This window comes from Mirounga leonina, unplaced genomic scaffold (genome assembly GCF_011800145.1).
Source record: "Mirounga leonina isolate KUSES-001 unplaced genomic scaffold, KU_Mleo_1.0 Mir_150, whole genome shotgun sequence".
NCBI lineage: Eukaryota > Metazoa > Chordata > Mammalia > Carnivora > Phocidae > Mirounga > Mirounga leonina.
The window spans coordinates 23,760,511-23,783,181 of record NW_023270374.1 but is presented as its reverse complement, the minus strand read 5'-3'; the positions used below and the strand labels follow the sequence as shown (position 1 = coordinate 23,783,181).

At 45.7% G+C, this 22,671-nt stretch overlaps 1 protein-coding gene across 1 annotated transcript; it reads left to right on the top strand.

Annotated features, from left to right (window-relative positions):
• Positions 1–14,681: 14,681 nt before the first annotated feature.
• Positions 14,682–21,741, top strand: DEFB123 (defensin beta 123). Its single transcript, XM_035005669.1, has 2 exons — positions 14,682–14,739; positions 21,596–21,741. The coding sequence occupies exons 1-2, from the start codon at positions 14,682–14,684 to the stop codon at positions 21,739–21,741; spliced, it is 204 nt and encodes a 67-aa protein (XP_034861560.1).
• The last annotated feature ends 930 nt before the right edge of the window (positions 21,742–22,671 follow it).

The window sequence follows — 22,671 nt, the reverse complement described above, 5'->3', positions numbered from 1 at the left end:
AAACAAGAGAAGGGCTTCGCCTAAGACCAACAATGACAAATTTGCTGTAAATAATTAACTCAATCCTCAAAACAGAAAACTAAAAGAAAGAAAAAAGTGCTCTTTGACAAGGGGCTTTCTTCTAAGGATCACGAGTGAGGACATCAGTCCTGTGGACTGGAAGCATTTCCTTTCCTTCCAGAAAGGGTGGCTGAAAAGAAACCCAAGGTGCCATTTGAGTTTACAAGGCTCAGGGCCAAACCAAAGGCACAACTTCCTCCATTCTTGAGGAAGAATGGTTTCTAGAGTCGTGAAAGACTGGAGAGGGAGAGAGGAGAGTAACTCATGGGAGCCCCATTCATGCAGAAGCCTTAGTCTTGAAGGGACTTCCTTTGCACATCCAAAGAACCCTTAAAGGCACAGAGTTTCTCCTACACTAAACTGTTTCGAGATCTACTTCTCCTCCAGTAAAGAACATCATCATAACCCTGCATGCTTGTTCTTGTGGATGCTGATTAGCAGACTAGTCGCCTAACGAAGGAGTGACCTGAATCCATTATGTGCATTATTTAGCACCATCAACACTGGCTTTCAGCAGTAGAAGAGACTCTCATAAAAAGACCACTTCCCATCTACGTTTTGCTTCATTGCAGTCTTTGGGGGTGGGGAAAGACAATGAGACTACTGGTCCACATGAGGCTTGGAGATTTTCTGGCTTTCTGTCTTTATCTCTATTACATTCCAGCTCTCTGGCTCCTGGTGCCATGTGTAATTAGCAATGACAACAGATATGCTGGCACTTTTCCTTCTCATATCTTGAAAGGATGTATGACAATCTATCACCAGGATCAGTGTGCAGGAATTAAAAAAAAAAAAAATGAAAGCTTTGAACCGAAACAAATCTGGGTTTCAATCCTCACTTTACCACTTTTCAGCCATGTGACCTTTTTTTAAGTTTTTATTTAAATTCCAGTTAGTGAACTTACAGTGTCATATTAGTTTCAGATGTACAATATAGTGATTCAACACTTCCGTACAACACCCAGCGCTCATCCTGGTAAGTGTGCCCTTAGTCCCCATCACCTGTTTCACCCATCCCCCCCACCTCCCCTCTGGTGACCATCAGTTTGTTCTCTAGAGTTAAGTCTGTTTCTTGGTTTGCCTCTCTCTCTCTTTTTTTTTTCCCCTTTGCTCGTTTGTTTTGTGTCTTAAATCCCACATATGAGTTAAATCATATGGTATTTGTCTTTCTCTGACTGACTTATTTCGCTTAGCATTACACTCTCTAGCTCAATCCATGTCATTGCAAATGGCAAGATTTTATTCAGCAGTATATATATATGTGTGTGTGTATATATCCATGTGACTTTGAACAAACCAGTTCATTTCTTTGAAACTCAGTTTTCGTTTCTAATACAGAGACAACACTGCTGAGCTCAGAGGTTTGCTATGAAGATGAATAAGGTAATACTTGTAAAGCACATAGAATGGTGTCGAAGAGTGTCTGGCATACAGACAAGCCCTGGTGACTGGTCGCTGTCAGTATCTACCATGAATTCTCATCTGCCTTGGCTTCTTGGAGCGTTTGACCGTTGATCTCCTTCTGCCCTGCGCCTCTCCTAGCTCCTCCTTTGTCAACACCTTCAGTATTCCATAAAGGGGGCAGGGATTGTCAGTGATTCAGAGACCTCTCAGCTCCCTGTGCTTTTTCAAATCAAGGTTGAAAATTTCCAAACTAACTAAACTAATGTCAAGTCTAAGATCCAGAGTGTTTACCCAGAATCCAGGCTCAAGGACAGATCTGTCTGCTGTGTCTGAAGCATAGACAATGTTACCTTTCTGTTCAAGCTCCAGGGAAAGATTTATCAGAGCACGTTTCCAAGTGTATCCCTGTCTCTAGCTCACTTGCGCCTCCCAGGATGACTTCACTGGCTTCTTTACTGTGGCCCAGACTTTTCTAGAAGCTGCTCTTTCTCTCACTGCATCATTTCATTTGTCTTCTTTCCCGGGAATTAACCACTGCTGTGTCCAGGTCAGGTCATGTTTTCATCCCTCCTAGAATATCTTTCTCTAACTGCCCCCACCCCACAACCTATCCCCCCCCCCCCAATGCAGGCCATTTTAAGTTTCCTGTGGACCAGTGCTGGGGACATGGTGGCAGAGGAATTATCTAAAGGGGTTCCTGTCCCTAAAATGCTTACAGCTTCTTCAGGAAAATAGAAAGGAATCATTTTTAGATGAACTTCCAAAAACACTTCAGAAAGGTTTGCTAAATAAATCAGATCTTGATTAAGCATCTACTATGAACAAGGTACTCCATTGAGCATCAGAAATACAAAATAGTGTAGGATACTGTCCCCTAACAGCCAGCTGTATTAGGATAAACTAGGTTATGGGGCGGGGGGTGGGGGGGACTCTCAGTGGCTTATAAGAACAAAGGTTTATTTTTCACTCGTGCTGCGTGTCCACCGCAGGCTGGTTGGAGACACTGCTCCACATCTTCTTACTCAGGAACCCAAACTGATGGATAGCCACTCAGTTGTTGCTGATCACCATGGCAGAGGACAAGACTGGTGGGTCTTGGACTGCCCCCTACATGCCCAGACCTTGGACCTAATGTGCAGCGCCTAACTCCCTGACTACAACAGTGACATGGCCCCATCCAGCCACAAGAGGGCCAAGAAGTGCGATCCTATCACAGGCCTGGAATGCAGAAAGCAGGAAATCTATCATCACAGTGGTCAGGTGGGATGGCGCACGTGAATAAAAACAATACAAAGTTGTGCTGCATCCAAGTAAAACAAACCAAACCAAAACAACAACAACAACAACAACAACAAAAACCATATTCCAGTAGAACAGAACATGGGACAGTCAGCAAAGGCAAAGGCCAGGGTGGTCAGCGAAGCTTCGTGGAGGACCTTTTCGGAGCCTTGAAGGAAGACAGGTTTCAGAGAAATGGCAGAGGGGAGGGTGTGAGAGCGTACTGCAGGCAGGGGGGTGGTGTGAACACAGCAGGGGCCGCTGGCATTTGGAAACAATGAAAAACACTGCTTGGCTACAGCCGGGAGCTCATGCACCGAATAATGTAGCAGAATTGCGTAGACAGAGGACTTTTTTTTTTTTTAAAGATTTTATTTATTTGAGAGAGAGAATGAGATAGAGAGAGCATGAGAGGGAAGAGGGTCAGAGGGAGAAGCAGACTCCCCGCCGAGCAGGGAGCCCGATGAGGGACTCGATCCAGGGACTCCAGGATCATGACCTGAGCCGAAGGCAGTCGCTTAACCAACTGAGCCACCCAGGCGCCCCGACAGAGGACTTTTAAAGTCTTGAATGCAAATAAAAGAAACTTAGACTTAGCTCTGGCTTCAAAATCAGAAAACTGAGGGAATGCTAAGACGGTAGGGCTTTGGTCCCTCCTCCCTTCTCCCTTCCAGCTTTAACCTGAGCGTCTTTCCTTTGATCTGTTTGATGCATGGAATTTCATTTAAGTTTTTGTTTTTAAAAAGTTTTCTGCTGCTTTAGAAAGAAGATTGAAAATTCTTGGTGTCAACAATAGGGAGCCTTTTTTTTTTTTTTAAGTTTTTGAGCATAGATTCTTAGAATTCAGAACTAAGAGGCTGTCTCATCTGCAATGTATCGAAAGCAAAAATTCACTCTAAACAACCCTCACCTTTTTTCTTAAACACTTCCAGTGACGGAAAAATTAGTACATGTCAACATAGCACATTCCATCCTTGGACTCCTGTCATTTTAGGAAGTTATTTCTATTGAACCAGAATGTACCTTCCATAACATTTCACCATCATCCTGATTTCTGCCCTCGAACAGCTACAGAGAAGGAAACCAAAAACAACTCCATGTCAAATACTGGAAGACAGCTACCCTGGTCTCTTTGGTCTTTTCTCCTCCAGCTCATCATCTCAAATTTCTTCTCTCCACACTGAAAGCAGGACAACATGCTCTCTTCTTCTGGTGAGATCTCTCAACATACTTCTCTTCCTTTATTAAAGCGGCAGACACCTCAGAAGAGAAGTTTAAAAAAGAAGAAGGCCCAGTAGCTTGTCTATATAAGGCCTCCCTCCAAATTAGAATATATTCTGGGTCTGGGAGAAAACTATGTGGTCCTTCAATTTGAACCCCCACTAATAACCAGGGATCTAAGAAAACCAGGGCATTTCAGGTAGGATCCTATCATGGTTAAGAGCAGAGGCACTGGGAGTAGACCTATCTGGGGGATACCCTAGGTCTACTCCCTTTTAAATGGGTGATACATATATCATTTAGCTTCCTTGAAATTTCTCTGATCAATAAAATAGGCTGTTTTAGGTCCAGTTTCCCTGGAGGCAGAGTCTGAAAGAGGGATTTGGGTGCACATGATTTCTTGCAGGAATATTCTCAGGAAAAGGAGGGTGAGGGAACAAGACAGGACAGGAGAAGGAGCTAAGCAAGGATATGGTCCCAGCTGGAGAGCATCTTCAGCCTGACCTCACAGGGAACCTGCAGTGTGAATTGTACCAGAGCTGGTCCTGCCTTGTGGCAAGGAGACCCTCTTATATATTTCTGTGTCGGTCAGTCTTGGTGACAGACTGCCCCTGAGGGGAAGGTGATAAAACCCTCAGGACAAGGCAGCGCCCATGCCCATGCCAAGGGCAATTCTTCTGAAAAGGGGGCAGCTGTGACCCTCACAGCAACTCCCATGGCAGCTGGGAATGGGTTGCCTTTTGATTTTGTTGATCATTTCTTCTGCTGTGCAGAGGCTTTTTAGTTTGATGTAGTCCCACTTGTTTATTTTTGTTTCGTTGCTTGTGCTTTTGGTGTCATATCCATGAAATCAATGGCAAGACCAATGTCAAGGAGCTCCCTATGTTTCCTTCTAGGATTTTAATGGTACAAGTCTTACATTTAAGTCTTTAATCCATTTTGAGTTCATTTTTGTGAATGGTGAAAGATGTTTTCATTCTTTTTCATATGAGTATCCAGTTTTTTCATCACCATTTATGAAAAGACTATCTTTTCTCCGTTGAATATTCTTGGCTCCCTTGTCAAATATTAGTTGACCATATAGGTGTGGTTTATTTCTTGACTCTCAGTTCTGTTCCATTGGTCTGTGTGTCATTTTTATGTCAGTTTCATACTGTTTTGATTACCATAGATAGCTTTATAATATAGTTGGAAATCAGAAAGTGTGATGCTTCCAGCTTTGTTCTCCTTGCTCAGGATTGCTCTGGATATTCAAGATCTCTTGTGGTTCCATGCAAATTTTAGGATTTTTTTCTATTTCTGTAAAAAAAAAAAATGTCACTGGACTCTTGATTTAGGAATTGCACTGAGTCCATAAATGTCTTTGGGTAGTATGGACATGTTTACAGTACTAAGTCTTCTGATCCATGAACATGAGATACTTTCCCATTTATTTGTACCTTCTTCAATTTCTTTTATCAAAGCCTTGTAGTTTTCAGTATAGAGATCTTTCACCTTCTTGGTTAAATTTATTCTGAAATACTTTATTGCTTTTGATGCTATTGTAAATGGGATTGTTTTTATTTATTTCTTTTTCAAATACTTCGTTGTTAGTGTACTGAAACAGAACTGATTTTTGTATGTTGGTTTTATATCCGGCAACTTGGCCAAATTTGCTTATTACTTCTAAGTTTTTTGGTGGAGCCTTTAGGATGTGTTATATATAAGATCATGTCATCCACAAACAGAGAAAATTTTATTTCTTCCTTTCCGATTTGGATGACTTTCATTTCTTTTTCTTGCCAGATTGCTCTGGCTAAGACTCCTACGACTATATTAAATATAAGTGGCGAGAGTGGACACTTTTGCCTTGTTCCTAATCTTAGAGGGAAGCAGGCAGAGCTGCTGGCTGTGCTCCATGGTCAGATGGAACCACTACAAGGACTCTGCAATCACCTTTGGTTGGATCAGATCTCAGGCTGTTTCCTGACATGGTGGTACCACTGGGTGTACTCTACTGTTGGGCCCGGCTAAGGCTGGGCTCCATAATCGCCCCTGGTCAAGTGGGATTTCAGGCTGTGCTCCCTGACCAGAGGGCACCACTGGCTGGATTCCATGTTCAGGTAGGGCTGCAGCAGGCCTTTGTGGTGTGGTCCAATGAGACCTCACGTTGTGCCCTGCCATCAGGTGGGGCTTAGGCTGTGTTTTGAAGTTGAGCAAGGCCACCGGCTGTGCTCTGCTGTTGGGCAAAGTTGCTGGCCATACTCTGGTCGAGAGGTGCCTCCAGATGGATTCCACAGTTGGGTGGCACTGGAGGCCATGCTCCATGGTCAGTGGGGTTGCTGTTCAGACCCCCTTGTCACACGGGGCTACAGCCTATGTGCCACAATTGGGTGGAGACACTGGCTGGGTTCCCTGCCTGGGTGAGGCCACAGGCTGTCTCCAACCATTGAACAAGGGTATAGGCTGGGCTGGACTGCAGCAAGGATGTAGGGCAGGGATGTAGGCTGTTGGCTCCTCCTCTGGGAAGTGCCATAGCCTGGGTTCCAAAGCTGCCCAGGGTCACTGGTCTGGCTCCTTGGTTTTGTGGAGCCAGAGGCTATATATGTAACAGTTGGACAGAGCTGCTGGCTTGGCTCCCTGCCCAAGCACGGCTGTAGGATAGGCTCTGGGGCTGCCCAGGTTCTCCAGCCAGGCTCCTGGTCAGCAGGACCAGAGGCTATACTCTGCAGTTGAGCAGGGCTGCACATTTGCTTCCCTGCCTGGACAGGCCATAGAATGAGCACCATGGCAGGTGTGGCTCTTTGGCTGGGGACATAAATCAGATGGAACTGCCCACTGAGCTCCCTAGCCATTTGGAATCACTGGCTTGGCTCTGCAGAGGGACAGAAGCGCTGGCTGGGATCTCTGCTCAGGTCTGCTGCAAGCAGGAATGCGGTCCAAGAACTGAGTACTGGCTGGTGTTTGCCCTGCCCCCTTCTCCATCTCATCTGAGTCCCACTAATCAAACCCTGCAGATTCTCCCAGTGAGCCCCGTGAAGCAAGACCCCAGTGAGCCCCTCTGAAAGCATCCCACAAGGCCCAGCAGGATGTCCACCTTGGGTTCTCTCTCTCCCCCTGGAGAAACCATAGACCAGGGGGTCCCTCTGGGTGCAGCCTGGGGGAGGGGTGGTACCATCAGAGTGTACAGTCTTTCTCCATTTCTGAGGTCCACATTTCCATCTCACCCCCAGGTTCTGGAATTGCCATAATGCTGTTTTGTCTGTGGAGAGTTGCTAGTTGGTCTTTCTGTGAAGGGGACTGACGTTGAGAATGATCTTTGCCACCTTCTTAATGATATCACTCCCCCTCTTATTTCCTTGAGGAACTTAGGAAATCAAGGCACCCTGATTGGATGGAAACCACATTTCCACTCTCTGGAGGAACGAAGCTTTATAAGTGATATGGACTATATCATAAGAAACAAAGCTGTATCCTGCTCTTGCTATCTCTGTCTCTGTCAAATAGATAAATAAAATCTTAAAAAAAAAAAGGGGTGGGGGCACCTGGGTGGCTCAGTCATTGGGTGTCTGCCTTCGGCTCAGGTCATAATCCCAGGGTCCTGGGATCGAGTCCCCCATAGGGCTCCCTGCTCCGCGGGAAACCTGCTTCTCCCTCTCCCACTCCCGCTGCTTGTGTTCCTGCTCTCGCTATCTCTGTCTCTGTCAAATAAATAAATAAAATCTTTAAAAAAAGAAAAAGAAAAAGAAAAAGAAACAAAGCTGTACTTCCTGCACACATGGAGAGAGAACTCTCATGGGGGTGAGGGAAGGCTAGATAGGAGGCAGGGGACAGGTCTGTAGGGGGAGGGTAGAAAAGACTCCGTAGCTGGTAAAGGAATCAAACAAGTACTCAGCCCCACAGTGAACACCCAGGTTTGGAATCAGAGCCAGAAGAGCAACCACGTTTTGGGGGGAGTCTTGGTGCCAAGTCCCAGACTGTGGGGCTAAAGCTGGTGAAACCCCTGCTCTTTCTGGCCAGTCTGGCTCCAGGGCCAGGGCAGAGCCAAGCTTTTAGCAAAGGGGAGCAGAAAGCTATGATGCCAGGCAGCCTGACTGTCCCCCTCCTTCTGGGTGAGTATAGCCCACTACACTCTACATGCCTGATGCTATGTGAAGTGCCAGGATTGCGCAGAACTGCAGATGGAGAGAGAGAAAGAGAACATGTAGCTTTTTGCAGTGAGGGTGAAGAGGAGAGGAGGTAGCTACTTCTAACTATGGTGACCTAAATCCACACTTGCTTGTTCCCGAAACACCACCAAGCCAACAGCAAAGGGATTTTATTTGTGGTATTAAAACCACAAGGACGAAAGGAAACAGGAAAAGAAACAATAACAAGCCGTTGTGAACACTGGAAGCGGTTCTTAAGAGAGCTGAGAAGAGAAACCACCAAGCCAACAGCTCAGAGGAGGCCAGATCCGGGCCACCAAACTCCCAGGAGTCACGGGCTTGGCGGTGGCGAGCTCTCTCGGGAAGTGGGGTAAATGGGGTCTCCAACACCAAGATCCATGAAAATCTGCACAGCCCAGATCTCCTCCCCCGTGTGACACTGACTTTCCTTCTCCTATCTGAGCAGAAGACTAGAGCTTTCTTATCTGCAGAGGCTAATACATGGTCTCTGGGCAGGGGAGAGGCGACATGATGCCATGTGAGAGCAGGGGTAACCTACTGAACACAGGAGAGTTAAGTGAAGTTGTACATATTTAATGTTCAGACCCCGCATTCTTTCCCATCTCAGCTTTGAGGCCTGTGGCAGGCAGATTTATACATTTTGGGCAGGGTTTTGGAGAAATCTGACCAATCCCAGAGGAAAAAAAAACTTGAAGATGCAGACACTGTGTTTTATTCTGTTCAGGCTGCCGTAACAAACTACCATTGACTGCGTGTCTTCAACAATAAACATTCATTTCTCCCAGTTTTGGAGCCTGGGAAGTCCAAGATCAAGGTACCAGCAGATTCAGTGTCTGGTGAGGCTCTGCTTCCCGTTTTATAGGTGGGGTCTTCTTACTGTTTCTTCACGTGGTAGATGATAGGCTGAGAGAGTTCTCTGGGGTCTCTTCTGAGGAAGACACTAATCCTATTCATGAGGGCCCTAAGCACCTCCCAAAGGCCCCACCTCCTGACGCCATCACACTGGGGGTTGGGATTTCAATGTATGAATTTGAGAGGAACACAAACTTTCAGGTCATAAAGATTGCAGAGGATTCTTCCCAGGAAAATTTGACCAGTCCAAGACAAAAAAACCTGAAGACACAAACACTGTGCATTCTTTGATAAAATAAGCCAGTTAGTGGTGGCCCACCCAAAATAGAAGCATATAATCAACAACTACTAGCCAGACGAGGAAAGTTTCTAATATACAAAAAAAGAGAAGAGGGGTGGGTGGCAAAGAGAAAAAAAAACAACTTAAAAAAAAACATTATACAGGGGACAATGTCATCAGAAAAATCATCAAAATAACAGAAACTGGTACAGGATACTGTTTTTAAAAAGAAAGAAAAATAATGAGAAAAAAAACTTCAGTGAATAAAAGTACAAAGATAAAATTCCTAGAAATTAGATTCAGTGAGAGAGAGTAAAGTAGTAGGGAAAATAGAAGAACATGAGAGAATTAGTCAGGGAATCCCGCCTTGGAAAAATAAGAATTCCAGAAATAGAGATCAAGAAACACAAAGGGCAGAAATCATCAAACACCTAAGTCAAGAAAAAAATGTCCTAGAATTGAAGGGCGTGTGTTTGCAGACTGATGGGGCTCACAGAGAGCTTAGCGGAACTGATTAAAATAATCCTACAGGGGCGCCTGGGTGGCTCAGTCGTTAAGCGCATGCCTTCGGCTCAGGTCATGGCCCCAGGGTCCTGGGATCGAGCCCCGTGTCAGGTTCCCTGCTCCGCGGGAAGCCTGCTTCTCCCTCCCCCACTCCCCCTGCCTGTGTTCCCTTTCTCACTTTGTCTCTCTCTGTCAAATAAATAAAAAAATCTTTAAAAGAAAGAAACTAGAAAGCTATTAAATAAATAAATAAATAAATAAATAAATAAATAAATAAATAAATAAAATAATCCTACAAAAAATGTAGGCACATCATCATGAAATTTCAACACCCTGTAATGAAGAGAAAATCGTAAAAGCTTTCAGAGAGAAAGCACAGCTTATATACAAAGAGACGAGTTTCAGAAGGGGCTCAGATTTCTCCATGGTGACACTAGATGGAACATGAAAGGCCATGGAGCAATGCTTTCGAAATTTTGAGAGGAAATCATTTCCAATATGGAATGAGCGACCACACTATTAACCAAGTGTGAGGTTGGTCCATGGAGGTCAGACATTTTCCAGAGGCCATCAGGAGGTGCTCCACCAAAAGTAAAGGAGTAGATCAGAAAAGGCCTTGGATCTGGAAAGCAGGCATTCATCTCAGGAGGGTATCAAAGAGAATCCTCCAGGATGATGTCAATGGAGACCCAAGATGACAGCAGGTCACCAGGCATGGAGGCACCCAGCTCAGTGTGGAGCAGGTGCAAGGGTCCGGGGGCAAGGTCTCCAGGCAGATAAAATTGGTAAGATACCTAATGATTCTGGACATACTCAAAGGAGATGACAGACAGCTAAATTCTCATTCTTCAGAGCAGGAATTCAATGGGTAATACCTAAAACTGAAAAAAAAAAAAAAAAAACAATAGTAAGCATCTTATTTATAGATATGGAAGTGACATCCAAAGAAACAACCAAAAGATATGAATGTGGTTTTCTTTGGAGAGCAAGGAATGGAGAAAGGGAGATTTGTGGCACCTATACACCTATTCAAAGCTGACTCTGAAAAGCATGTGGATGTGTGGGTTTGATGAAAATCTAAACTAAGTATAAAAATTAAAATAAGGGGTGCCTCGGTGGTTCAGTTGGTTAAGCATCTGACTTTGGTTCAAGTCATCATCTCAGGGTCCTGGAATCAAGCCCCACGTCAACCTCTGCACTCAGCAGGGAGTCTGCTTCTCCCTCTCCCTATGCCCCTCCCCTGACTCATTCTCTCTCTCTCTCTTTCCCTCTCTCTCTCAAATAAATAAATAAAATCTTTTTAAAAAAATTAAAATAATACACATAGAAAGAAACAATGGATTAAGAATTAGGCCTGGGAATAAATACAATTTTCTGCTTAACTCTTCAGTTTCTAGGGGCGCCTGGGTGTCTCAGTCGTCGGGCTCCCTGCTCGGCGGGAAGCTGCTTCTCCCTCTCCCACTCCCCCTGCTTGTGTTCCCTCTCTCGCTTGTGTCTCTGTCAAGTAAATAAATAAAATCTTTTTTTAAAAAAAAAAGCATTTAAAAAAATAATAATAAAAAAATTTTTTTAAAAAGATCCCCTCTCTCGCCCTCTGCCTCCCCCTCCCCCGTCTTTCTCCCTCTCTAAAAAAGAAAAGGAAAAAAGAAATGAGTAGGGGCGCCTGGGTGGCTCAGTCATTAAGCGTCTGCCTTTGGCTCAGGTCATGGTCCCAGGGTCCTGGGATCGAGCCCCGCGTCAGGTTCCCTGCTCAGCGGGGAGCCTGCTTCTCCCTCTCCCTCTGCCTGCCTCTCTGCTTATTTGTGCTCTCTCTCTGTCAAATAAATAAATAAAATCTTTAAAAAAAAAAAAAAGAAATGAGTAAATTGAAACAGAATAATAAATGGTGGAACAGGGTCTAGCTCGGGATTTGGAGGTGCTTCCCTCTTCCCCAGGTGAGTGGTGTTTCACGCATGTGTCTACCATGAGCAGACGCAAGCCATCCATTCACATTCTGACCCTATGGAAAGATTGGAGATATGCCGAGGGTGGCAGGGGTAAAAGCTTCTGTCAGATTGGAAAGAGGGGCTGGTGCTACCACCTTGGGCTGGGCAAGCTTGACAAGGACTCTTCTCTACTTAAAACCTTTCCAAGGCTCGGGTACAGGGCTGGCACAGACAGGCAGTGGTGCTTAGGGATCCTGTCCTCCCTAAGGAAGCTGTGAATGGTGCAAAAGCCAAGTGATTTCAGGGACCAGTGTGAGAAAAGGTCGCTATTGCCCCCCTTCTTTCCTGCTTTCCCTGTCCTCCCCCACTCTCCTCACACACCAGAACTCCTCCCCCAACCCCTGGGGCTGACCAAGGAGAGGAGGTCTGGGGGCGCCGACAGAAAAATCTGGAAGTAACACTTGGCGCCTAAGTTCTGGCACCTGCCCCTAGAAAAGATGTCTGGCTGGGTGCCAGCTCTCCTCTTATGAGGGTTTAGAAAACAAAGAAGCTACATTTGTTGCATCATATTTCAGTGTGTTCCATGTTGAGCCCTCAACCTGATTTATTATTCTAAACCAAAGCATGAGACATTGAAACTCAGAGGAGCCGAATAGTTTGCTGGGGGTGTCATAGAGCTAGCAAATGGTGGGGCGGGGTCTCTCCTAGGGTTTGGGGGCTCTTCCCTCTTCCCCAGATGAGTGGTGTTTCACGTTGCTGCCTGCCAGCCCGTCCTCCCAGGCGTTGGAGTGCCCACGCTCTCCCTCCGCTGAAGAGACCTGGGACAAGGTCTTCAGCCGAAGTTAGCAAAAACGGCTTCATCACTCCAGGTGGCTCAAGGACTAGTCTCTGGTCTGACAAAGTGACAAGCAAGCGGTTGTGCTCGGCCCGGAACAGCCTGCCTCCCTCAGACCTCTCAGTCACCACCCCGACTGCCCCACACCCACAGCTGGACCAACACCCCAGAGCTGACATGCCTCCCCTTATCCACTTTTGTCTTTTAGAGACCAGCAGGGAGCAATCACACAACAGCCAGAAAGATTTTTTTTTAATATATGTCAGCCCTTTTCATAACTGAACTTAAAACCCTCCAAGACGGGGCGCCTGGGTGGCTCAGTTGGTTAAGCGACTGCCTTCGGCTCAGGTCATGATCCTGGAGTCCCGGGATCGAGTCCCGCATCGGGCTCCCTGCTCGGCAGGGAGCCTGCTTCTTCCTCTGACCCTCCTCCCTCTCATGTGCTCTCTCTCTCTCTCATTCTCTCTGTCTCAAATAAATAAATTTAAAAAATCTTTAAAAAAAAAAAACCCTCCAAGACTCCACATCCTACGTAGAAAAAAAAAAAATGCATGGTCTTTACTATGTCCTACAGAGTCCTGCATTATCCGGTCTAGAGATCCACTATTACCGTGGTTTGAATGTAAGTTAAGTAAGCTCCTTTTTTCAAACGTAGTTTTCCAGTTTGGGAGCAGAAGAGTAGAGAAGGAAAGACATTCATTCTGACCTCGGGAAGACTATGTCTATTCAACTCTTTTCTCTCTAAGAGAAGAGGCCCCACCATCTCTGCTCTGTGTCAGGGAGGATTCGGACATTGAGGGGGAGAGAGAAGTGAAAACAGTCAGCTCCCTGTGCGGACCCACTGGCAGTGTGACCCTAGGAGGGACACTGATTCCCTCGCTGGGCTTCGGTCTCACCAATGAGCAGATCGGAACAGCTGGGCTGTCGGGATCCACCCAGTCCTCATATGCTGTGGTTGTCTGGATGCTGAAAATCAGGGAAAATGGAATGGTGCAGAACGTCATGTTTTGCCAACATAGGTCCCATCTTTTCACTTTTGCCTGGAATGCAATGTCTGGAACAAACAGTTCGGGTCATCTATGGTACCCTGAATGGGAAGAGTGTTTGTATTTTGAGGAGTCCCAGAGGCTGGCACTCCCATGTTTGTGGTAAAGACCAGGCTGCCTGCCCATGACTCTTGGGGTTTCATCATCATCCTTAGGTGCCACGTGGGCTACCGGGCCTCCCCGCAGTGCACCTGTGGTCACTGGCAGATGCTGCCTCTGACAACACCAGCACCCCCAACAAGGTGGTGTTGGAGACCCAGACAAATGTTTTAAGGAAGGCACCCCAGCCTGGGTATCTTTCTGGAAAAGCCGTAATGAGGCCCTCATTCCCACTACCAACAATCTCTTTTCACAGTTGGCTTTGTAGAATCTTCATGCTGTCCAGACCACAATGGCATTCAGCCTTAGAGGCTTCTGTGCTGTCCAGAACATGCCAGGGTCCCACTTTTAGCATTACTCAACATTAACACTTAGTACATCTTGGGGCGCCTGGGCAGCTCAGTCAGTTAAGCGTCTACCTTCGGCTCAGGTCATGATCCTGGGGTCCTGGGACCGAGCCCCGCATCGGGCTCCCTGCTCGGCGGTGTAAGGTGCACGGCGCAGTTGGCACTCGGATGGCGGAGGGCACGGCCAGGCTGGTGCTGGGAGCTTCATCTCTCATCACCGTTCTCCCGGTTTCCCTCCAGTCACACCCTGTGTCTCACTTTCAGCCCCAGCGTAAGCCTCTGGGCGGACTTCCTCTGCCTGGGACGCCAGGTGGGCTCACCTGCAGGGCCGTCACCTCGGTGAAGTCTCGCCGGCCCCTCTGCGTTCCGCGTGCGTGGCGCCCCCTGGCGGTCCCTCGGTGCAGGCGGTTTAGAGCGGGTAGCAGGACCTTGAACCGGGTTGCCTGCCCCCCCCCACCCCCGGCTGACCAAATGACCGCAGGAGGCGTGCCAGCTCGGAGTGTGTGGCTGCAGACCCTGGGCTCCGGGAGCGCGGGGGCCGAAGCCGTGGGCGGCTGAGGGCACGTGCGGGTGACATTGGTCCGGCCGAACAAAGGGACCTCCAGCCGGAGAGGCCGGAGCCTGCCCCATTCGTTTTGCCGTCGCCTCGGACTTGCAGCCTCACCTTGGGCCACTTCCAGCCATGAAGCTCCTTTTGCTGACTCTGGCTGCCCTCCTGCTCTTGTCCCAGCTCACTCCAGGTAACGGGGACCTTTTCGGGGAGGGGCAGGGTGTGGAGACTGAGGCCTGGTCCCGGAACCCCCAGGCCTGGGAGGATGGGCTGCCTTTTTGGAAACACCGAGAGAAGGAGCCCTCGCCCGCAGCAGGTGCCAGAGCTTAGGTACCAACCACGACATCCAGAGCTTCTGGCTCAGCCACCCCGTCCATCTCGGCTCTCTCAGGGAGCAGCTGCTGGTGGCCTTGCGCGTGAGAAAGAATGGAAGGGGTGCGCAGGAGAAGGAAGAAGAGGGCAACCGTGGGCCTTTCACAAAATAGTCCCCAGAATGTTCTAGGCTTTGTAAAGATCACAACCACCTTAACCAGAGAGAAAAACTCACATTCTCTGTGCCTCTGTGCCAGACCCTGTGTTGGAGGCTAGGGCCACAGAGATAAATGACAGTGGCCCTGGGGGAGACAATGAACAGCATTTACAACCCAGGGTGACATGAGCTGTGACAGAGGGGGTCTAGGGATCTGAGGTGGACATGGGAGGGACCAGCCCAGTCTGAGGGCCAGGAGAGTCCTCCTGATGGGATACCCTGAGTCCTGAAAAGTATGTTGAGATTAGAAGGGGAAGGAGAAGAGAAGGAAGTAGGAAGGGTGTCCCAGGCAGAAATCAGCTTATGCAAAGAAAGGTCCAGCTGTGGGAGAGAACGTGGTACCTTCAGAAAACTGGCACACCATTGAGTGGGTTAGGGGCATGGCGAGGGGGAAACTGAGGAAGGATTCAAGGTCCAGGTCTTGATGGGCCTTGACTACCAGGTGAGGGAGCCATGGGAAGGCTAACCGGATTTGGGCAATGGTCAGACTTGCCCATCCCACAACCCCCGGCCTTGCTATCCGCCCACATCAAGGCTTCTGCCCACATCAAGGCTTTCACCTAACATTTCCAAAGGGGCAGAATGTGTCATTTCCTCAACCAAGCTGACCTCAGGCCTCGTATCTGCCTGTGGCAAGTGCCTGACCCACCACTCACCACAGGGTAGAGGCGCAAGCGTCAGAACCCAGGTCAGAATGCCCCACCATTTGCTAACTCCGTGACCTCCTCAGTTTCCATTTCCTCTTCTCAACCTGCTACAACAATAACGTTTGTGTAGTGGTATCAGATTGAGGGAAGACACAGAACACACTGAAATGTATCTTCTTTATTTTATATGGTTTTCACTGGTTCCTGGAAATTTATTATACTAAAATCATAAAGACACTCACCATCTACTATTTGGTTACTCAGTGGGACAGTTTATATAAGAAAGACAGAATGAATGCTTGGTGATTTTCCTGTATGTGTGAATCCACAAGATAATGATTTATTTTTCTATCATCCTCCAAATGTGACAAAATAGTTTTTAATATATTTGATGAATTTTCACACATTGCAATCTTTATTCTTGCTGAAATTCAAATTGCCACATCTTTGGCTTGTGGTAGCCTTATTGTACATATATCCCTGCTAGTTTGTGATCGTTTCCTTGTGATAAAGTCCAGCTTATAGACACCACAAGAGACACACTTGTAGTCCGACGGAGTCAGACATATTAACTTGGCACAGCAAAGGAACCGTGGGCAAAAGAAGGAACAAATAAGGTTTCTATAGGATTAAGGAGAGGGACAGAGTTTAGGTAAAATGTAAATGAAGTTATGTGTTTTGTTTTCTTTCAAGTTTTTATTTAAACTGTAGTTAGCTTATAGTGTAATACTGGTTTCAGGAGTAGAATTTAGTGATTCATCACTTACATACAACACCCAGCGCTCATCACAAGTGCCCTCCTTAATGCCCATCAACCAGTTAGCCCATCCCCCCCCAAACTCCCATCCAGCAACCCTCAGTTTTTTCTCTATAGTTAAAAGTCTATAATGTTTTGCTTCCCTCTCTCTTTTTTTTCCTTCCTCTACGTTCATCTGTTTTATTTCCTAAATTCCATATATAAGTGAAATCATATGGTATCTGTCTTTCTTTGTGAAGTAGTGTTTGATAGACTTCATGTCTAAAGGGATTAACATCAGGCTGAGGCTCAGAAATGGATTCAGGGTTCTATTTCCATGGAAAGTACAAAATTAAGAGAGATGTGGAATTTCGTATCCCAAAACCCCTTCTCTGACACTCTGCCCTTGGCTCTGAAATCAAGGACACTTTTCTGTATTGAAAGACTGGTTCCTCAGAAAAGAATGTAATGTTCCAGTCCTGACCATATGATTCAAATACAAAATTTCAGAAAGATGTGACTTCAGACTTTGTCCTTTTGTTAAGTGACAAAAGCAGTTTCACTGGTTCATAAGTGGTTATCTGGTGTAACGAGATATTCTAGGCTCATCTTGTACAATTCCTGCCCAGATCTTGAATTCCCCATTTCTTCAAGAAGCTCTGATTCTTCTTTTTTAAGTAGGAAAATGGTATTTCAGAACCGTGATCTAGATGCTAGAGATATTCAGTCCTACTAAATTAGTCCTTCATTCCACATCTTTTCAGTAGACAGAGCTGGGTGGGAAAATCGACACATTGAATACATATAAAATACCTCATGAATTATTATTAATACTTCCTATTTAAAGTGATCTTGGTTAGACATGATAGGGCACACTTAATGAGGGGTATTCCTATCAGGAGAAAAAGCATCACTAACAAAAGTGTGCACCCAGGACCAGAGTCCTGTTGGGAATATCCAGGAAAAGCCGCCAGAAGCAAACTCACGGGTCCCAGAGGTCAGACTATATTGTTCACTCAACAAATGCTTTGGTTTGCTTACGCGGATGTATTCACACACACACACACACACACACACACCAGAACGGTTTCTGAGAAATGTGAATGTGGCAGGCATTACCAACAATTCCACATGTGGCTCCCTCACATGGCAAAATGATGTCTAATGCAAGTTGATGATGGACAATGGTTTTCTGGAACTCCTAGAATTGTCAAAAGACTACGGTAGTATTTTTAGTGACATTGTCAGCAGCTCGGATGACTTCACGAATGAGCACATGGAAAACTCAGGCACTGCACTGAACTTCTCCAGTGCCCTCCAGACTGTTTCTCTAGAAATTGCCATAGCATAAAACCTATCCCCAATGCCAGTAAGCCCATCTAGCTTACCACGCTTTTCAGCTCCTTCACACAATTCTTTTCATCCCCACCTGAGAACCAGATGTTTTGCAAAAGAGTGTACTTATCCCCAACCACTGAGTTCAAAAGCGAGGGTTTGACTCCTGACGTGAAAAGGCAACAAATTGTTCCAGCTTAATCCAGTTGCACAGCAAGAAAAGGAAAAAGAGCTGGGCAAGCTCTCATGGCCCTTTACAATTCACGGGGCGGGGGGAACAGGGAACAGTGAAACTCTGAGTCACTTAGGCTTTTCAGGGCCTTCTGTCAGTTTAGCAAGTTTTAATTTTAACTTATGGTGAGTTCTTTCTATTTTTTCTGAGGCTTGAGAATGATAAGGGTGTACGATTTTTGGCAAAATGGCCATTCCCTAATTAAAGTCCCAGTAAAAAGAGCACCTCGGTCATTAGAAAGGCAGATAGGCGTTCCCAAGTAGGAAAGACAAACCACAATTGTTTTTAGTCACAGGAAACACTGTTGCTTTCTGGCAAGGAAAAGCATCTAGTCCTTCACAGAAAAGGCAGATGGTAGTGAGTACAAATCCTTGAGATTTAGGGAGCTGTATAGAGTCCCTGAGACAGCGGTTCCTTTTCACGTCCCACTTTTACTGTTTTTCCAAAGGTTATTAAGCTGGCAGGTGGAACATATACTGGAGCTACCCTCACTGATCAGTGGAAACTTCTCCACCAGTGTTGTCTTAGAACAGTTTATAAGTTTTCGGGGCACCAGTCTGGCTGAGTCAGTGGAGCATATGATTCTTCGTGGGGTTGTGAGTTCAAGCCCCATGTTAGGTGTAGAGATTACTTAAAAATAAAATCTTAAGGGCGCCTGGGTGGCTCAGTTGGTTAAGCGACTGCCTTCAGCTCAGGTCATGATCCTGGAGTCCCGGGATCGAGTCCCGCGTCGGGCTCCCTGCTCGGCAGGGAGTCTGCTTCTCCCTCTGACCCTCCTCCCTCCCATGCTCTCTGTCTCTCATTCTCTGTCTCACAAAATAAATAAATAAATAAATAAATAAATAAATAAATAAATAAAATCTTAAAAACAAAAGGAGAGTTTATAGGTTTTCTTTACTGTGATGGGTCAAATTTTCCACCAAGCTCCATTTTTGACCGTCCAGAAACACCAGTTAGCCGTCTTAGTGTCTCCATAACACATCAGATTTCTCTCAGTACATTTTTTCAGAACCTAGTTCTTGTGATGGCAGTTTGCTCAAGGTTCAAAAGAAGTTTTAAAAGATAATTTAAAAAAAACTCCTGGCACATATATATGTGTGTGTGTATATTAACATATGTATATATATGTATATATATGCATTTAACACATGTTATATATATATACATATGAACATGTGTGAAAGATTTTATTTAACTCATAATGAGAGAACAAGGCAGATTTTATAACTGGATCAAAGCATAAATAGAAACTGGCTTTTTCCCCCCCGTGGTGCAGGGGAGGAGAGAGAGAGTCAAATTAACCTCTCTGCAACAGAACATACTTGCAAGTATAGAGAAATAATGATTTTTGCCCTACCATTATTTATCAACAGCTCATAGAGTTGTAAAATAACTCCCACATAATCAAAATCAGATAACCCTGAGGACTGTGATCGACCAAGACCAAGGACTATTGACACTGTTGGTGATTATTGACCTTTTGGCACCATCGATGATTTGGGCCAGATAGTTCTTTGTTGTGGCTGCCCTACGCATTGTAGGGTATTTAGCGGAATCCTTGGCCTTTACCGACTAACTGCCAGTAGCACCTCGCACCTGTTGCAGCAACTAAAACTGTCGTCACACATTTCATTGCCAAACATCCCCTCAGGAGCGAAATCGCCCCAGTTGAGAACCCCTGCTCCGGACGGTGCGAGTTTTCCTCTGAAGCACGTATTTCCCCCGTGAGTCTCCCCTGCATTGGTCTAAAAATCATCTCAAGGAAAGCTTACTCCCGATCACAAAATACACCTGGTCAAAACCTACAGCCAAAAGAAGGAAATAATAAAGGTTACAAATTAATGAAACTTACAATTAACTTAAGAATGAATGAAATAGGGCGCCTGGGTGGCTCCGTCGTTAAGCGTCTGCCTTTGGCTCGGGTCATGGTCCCAGGGTCCTGGGATCGAGCCCCGCATCGGGCTCCCTGCTCAGCGGGAAAGCCTGCTTCTCCCTCTCCCACTCCCCTTGTTTGTGTTCCCTCTCTCGCTGTGTCTCTCTCTGTCAAATAAATAAATAAAATCTTAAAAAAAAAAAAATGAATGAATGAAATAGAGAATAGCCAGGGCTTGAAACTGCCCAAAGAAAATGGTTGAACGACACAACTAGAGGTCCCAGGCTTCATTCAGCTGCTGGAGCCCCTGGAAACTCGAGTCAGAGCAGGCTTGGGGCTTTTACAGAACAAAGAGAAGGGTACAGGTCCTTGTTTGGCTCAAGTAGAGATTTCATCTTTAACTGCTGCAAAACTTGTGGTTGGAATAGCAACTGTCCCAGATTCGTGTGTCTCCAGGTTGAGGTCATGGGTGCCATCCCACCCCCAAAACTGTCAGAACACTTCTTTCGGGAGCTGTGTTTGTAAGCCTTGCAATTTGTTGATTAGTCAAGATTCCAGAACAGGAAAGGCTTCAACAACAATATGGGTGGGTTGTTGCCAAGGGCTCCAGGGGAGGGGAAAATGGGGGTTACTGTTTGATGAGTATAAGAGTTTCAGTGTTATGAGATGAAAAGAGTTATGGGGGTGGCTGGTGATGATGGCTATACACAATGTGAATGTATTTAACACCACCGAACTGTGCACTTAAAAATGGTTAAGATGATAAATTTTATGTTATGTGTACTTAACTACAATTAATGAAAAAAACCTAAGTACAGCCACCTCGTAATGATAGACCTTGGCAAAAAAAAAGTAAAATTATGAAGAAAGTGATGGAATATTAGCCAAAAACAAAAACAAAAAATAGACAGTATAGATGAACCTTGAAAACAAGCTAAGTGAAAGAAACTAGACACAGAAGGCCACATATTATATAATTCCATTGGCATAAAATTTCCACAGTAGGCCAATCTATAGAGAGGAGGGCCGATTGGTGATTGCCCAGGGCTGGGGAGAGGGGTGCAGGGTTTCTCTTTTGGATGATTAGAAAGTTCTGGAACTAGATGATGGTGATGGTTGCACAACATTGTGAATGTACTTAATGCCCCTGAACCACGCACTTTAAAATGTTTGATGGGTGCCTGGCTGGCTCAGTCGGAGGAGCATGCTATCTTGGCCTTAGGGTCGTGGGTTTGAGCCCCACATTGGGTGTGGAGATTACAAAAATAGATAGATAGGGGTAGGGGCGCCTGGGTTGCTCAGTCGTTAAGCGTCTGCCTTTGGCTCAGGTCACAATCCCAGGGTCCTGGAATCAAGCCCTGCATCGGGCTCCCTGATCCACGGGAGGCCTGCTTCTCCCTCTCCCATTCTCCCTGCTTGTGTTCCCTCTCTCGCTGTGTCTCTCTCTCAAATAAATAAATAAAATCTTTAAAAAAAGAAATAAATAAATAAGCAAGCAAGCTTTAAAAAAATAAAATGCTTGAACTAGTAAGTTTTATGTTCTTTGTATTTTACCACAATTTTTAAAAAGGGAAGGAGAGAAAAAGGAGCCCAACGGTCAAAGGCAAGGGAAACTGAGGACCCTCTATCACACTTGCTTTAATACCACCTCTCAGGGCTGACACTGTCTCCATTTCTCTTTTTGTGTATGTCAGGCGGCACCCAAAAATGCTGGAATCTTCACGGCAGATGCCGTCAGAAATGCTCCAGGAGAGAAAGGGTTTATGTTTACTGCACCAATAATAAACTGTGCTGTGTGAAGCCCAAGTTCCAGCCAAGAGAAAAGCTATGGCCATTTTAAGTTCTCTGAAGCCTGACGCCATGAAAATGCAGATGGAGCCGCCCTGAGTCTGACCCCAGTGGATTCCTAAATTCTATCAATAAACACATGTGGCTGATCTCTGTGTTCGCCTCTTAGTCTACCTCAGCCAGTTCTCAGGAAATCCCCTTTCAGGTGAAGTCAAAATATTTTCATAATAATAATAATAAGACAGTATTTGCCTTCTTCAGTCTATCTCACAAGTGTGCAGTGGAATCTTCTGGAATCTATGTGACATATGATGATATCATTGTTCCATCAGCTAATGAAAAGTGTGTTTATGTATCCTTATGTTTCTAGAATTTTTTAAGATAGCAGGCTTAAAGTATGAGGGTGTTCATTTTCAGAGATTAACTCAGGTTGTTCTCAGTAATTCTATTGTGCTCTTACTAGCCATCTTTAGTTACATCATTAATCTCTGTAACCTCATGTTTATCTAATAATAAATCATTACTTTGAAGGGGCACCTGGGTGGCTCAGTGGATTAAGCGTCTGCCTTTGGCTCAGGTCATGACCCCAGTGTCCTGGGATCAAGCCCCACATCCGGCTCCCTGCTCCATGGGAAGCCTGCATCCCCCTCTCCCTCTCCCTCCGCTGCTCCCCCTGCTTGTGCTCTCTCTCTCTCTCAAATAAATAAATAAAAATATTTTAAAAAATCATTACTTTGAAATTCCAAAATGTTCCTTTGTACCTGTGTGCAAACCCAAGGAGAACGGAGAACACTGTTATCTTGGTTTGCAGAGGCTATACTCTCCCTGAGGGAAAACAACACTTACTCTACACTCTGCAGTTCTTTTAAATACAATTTCTAGCACACAATTGAAAAATATTAAAAGCCCTTCACAAAGGAAGGAAAATAAGATCCATAACCAAGAATAAATATAGTGGGTGCCTGGGTGGCTCAGTTGGTTA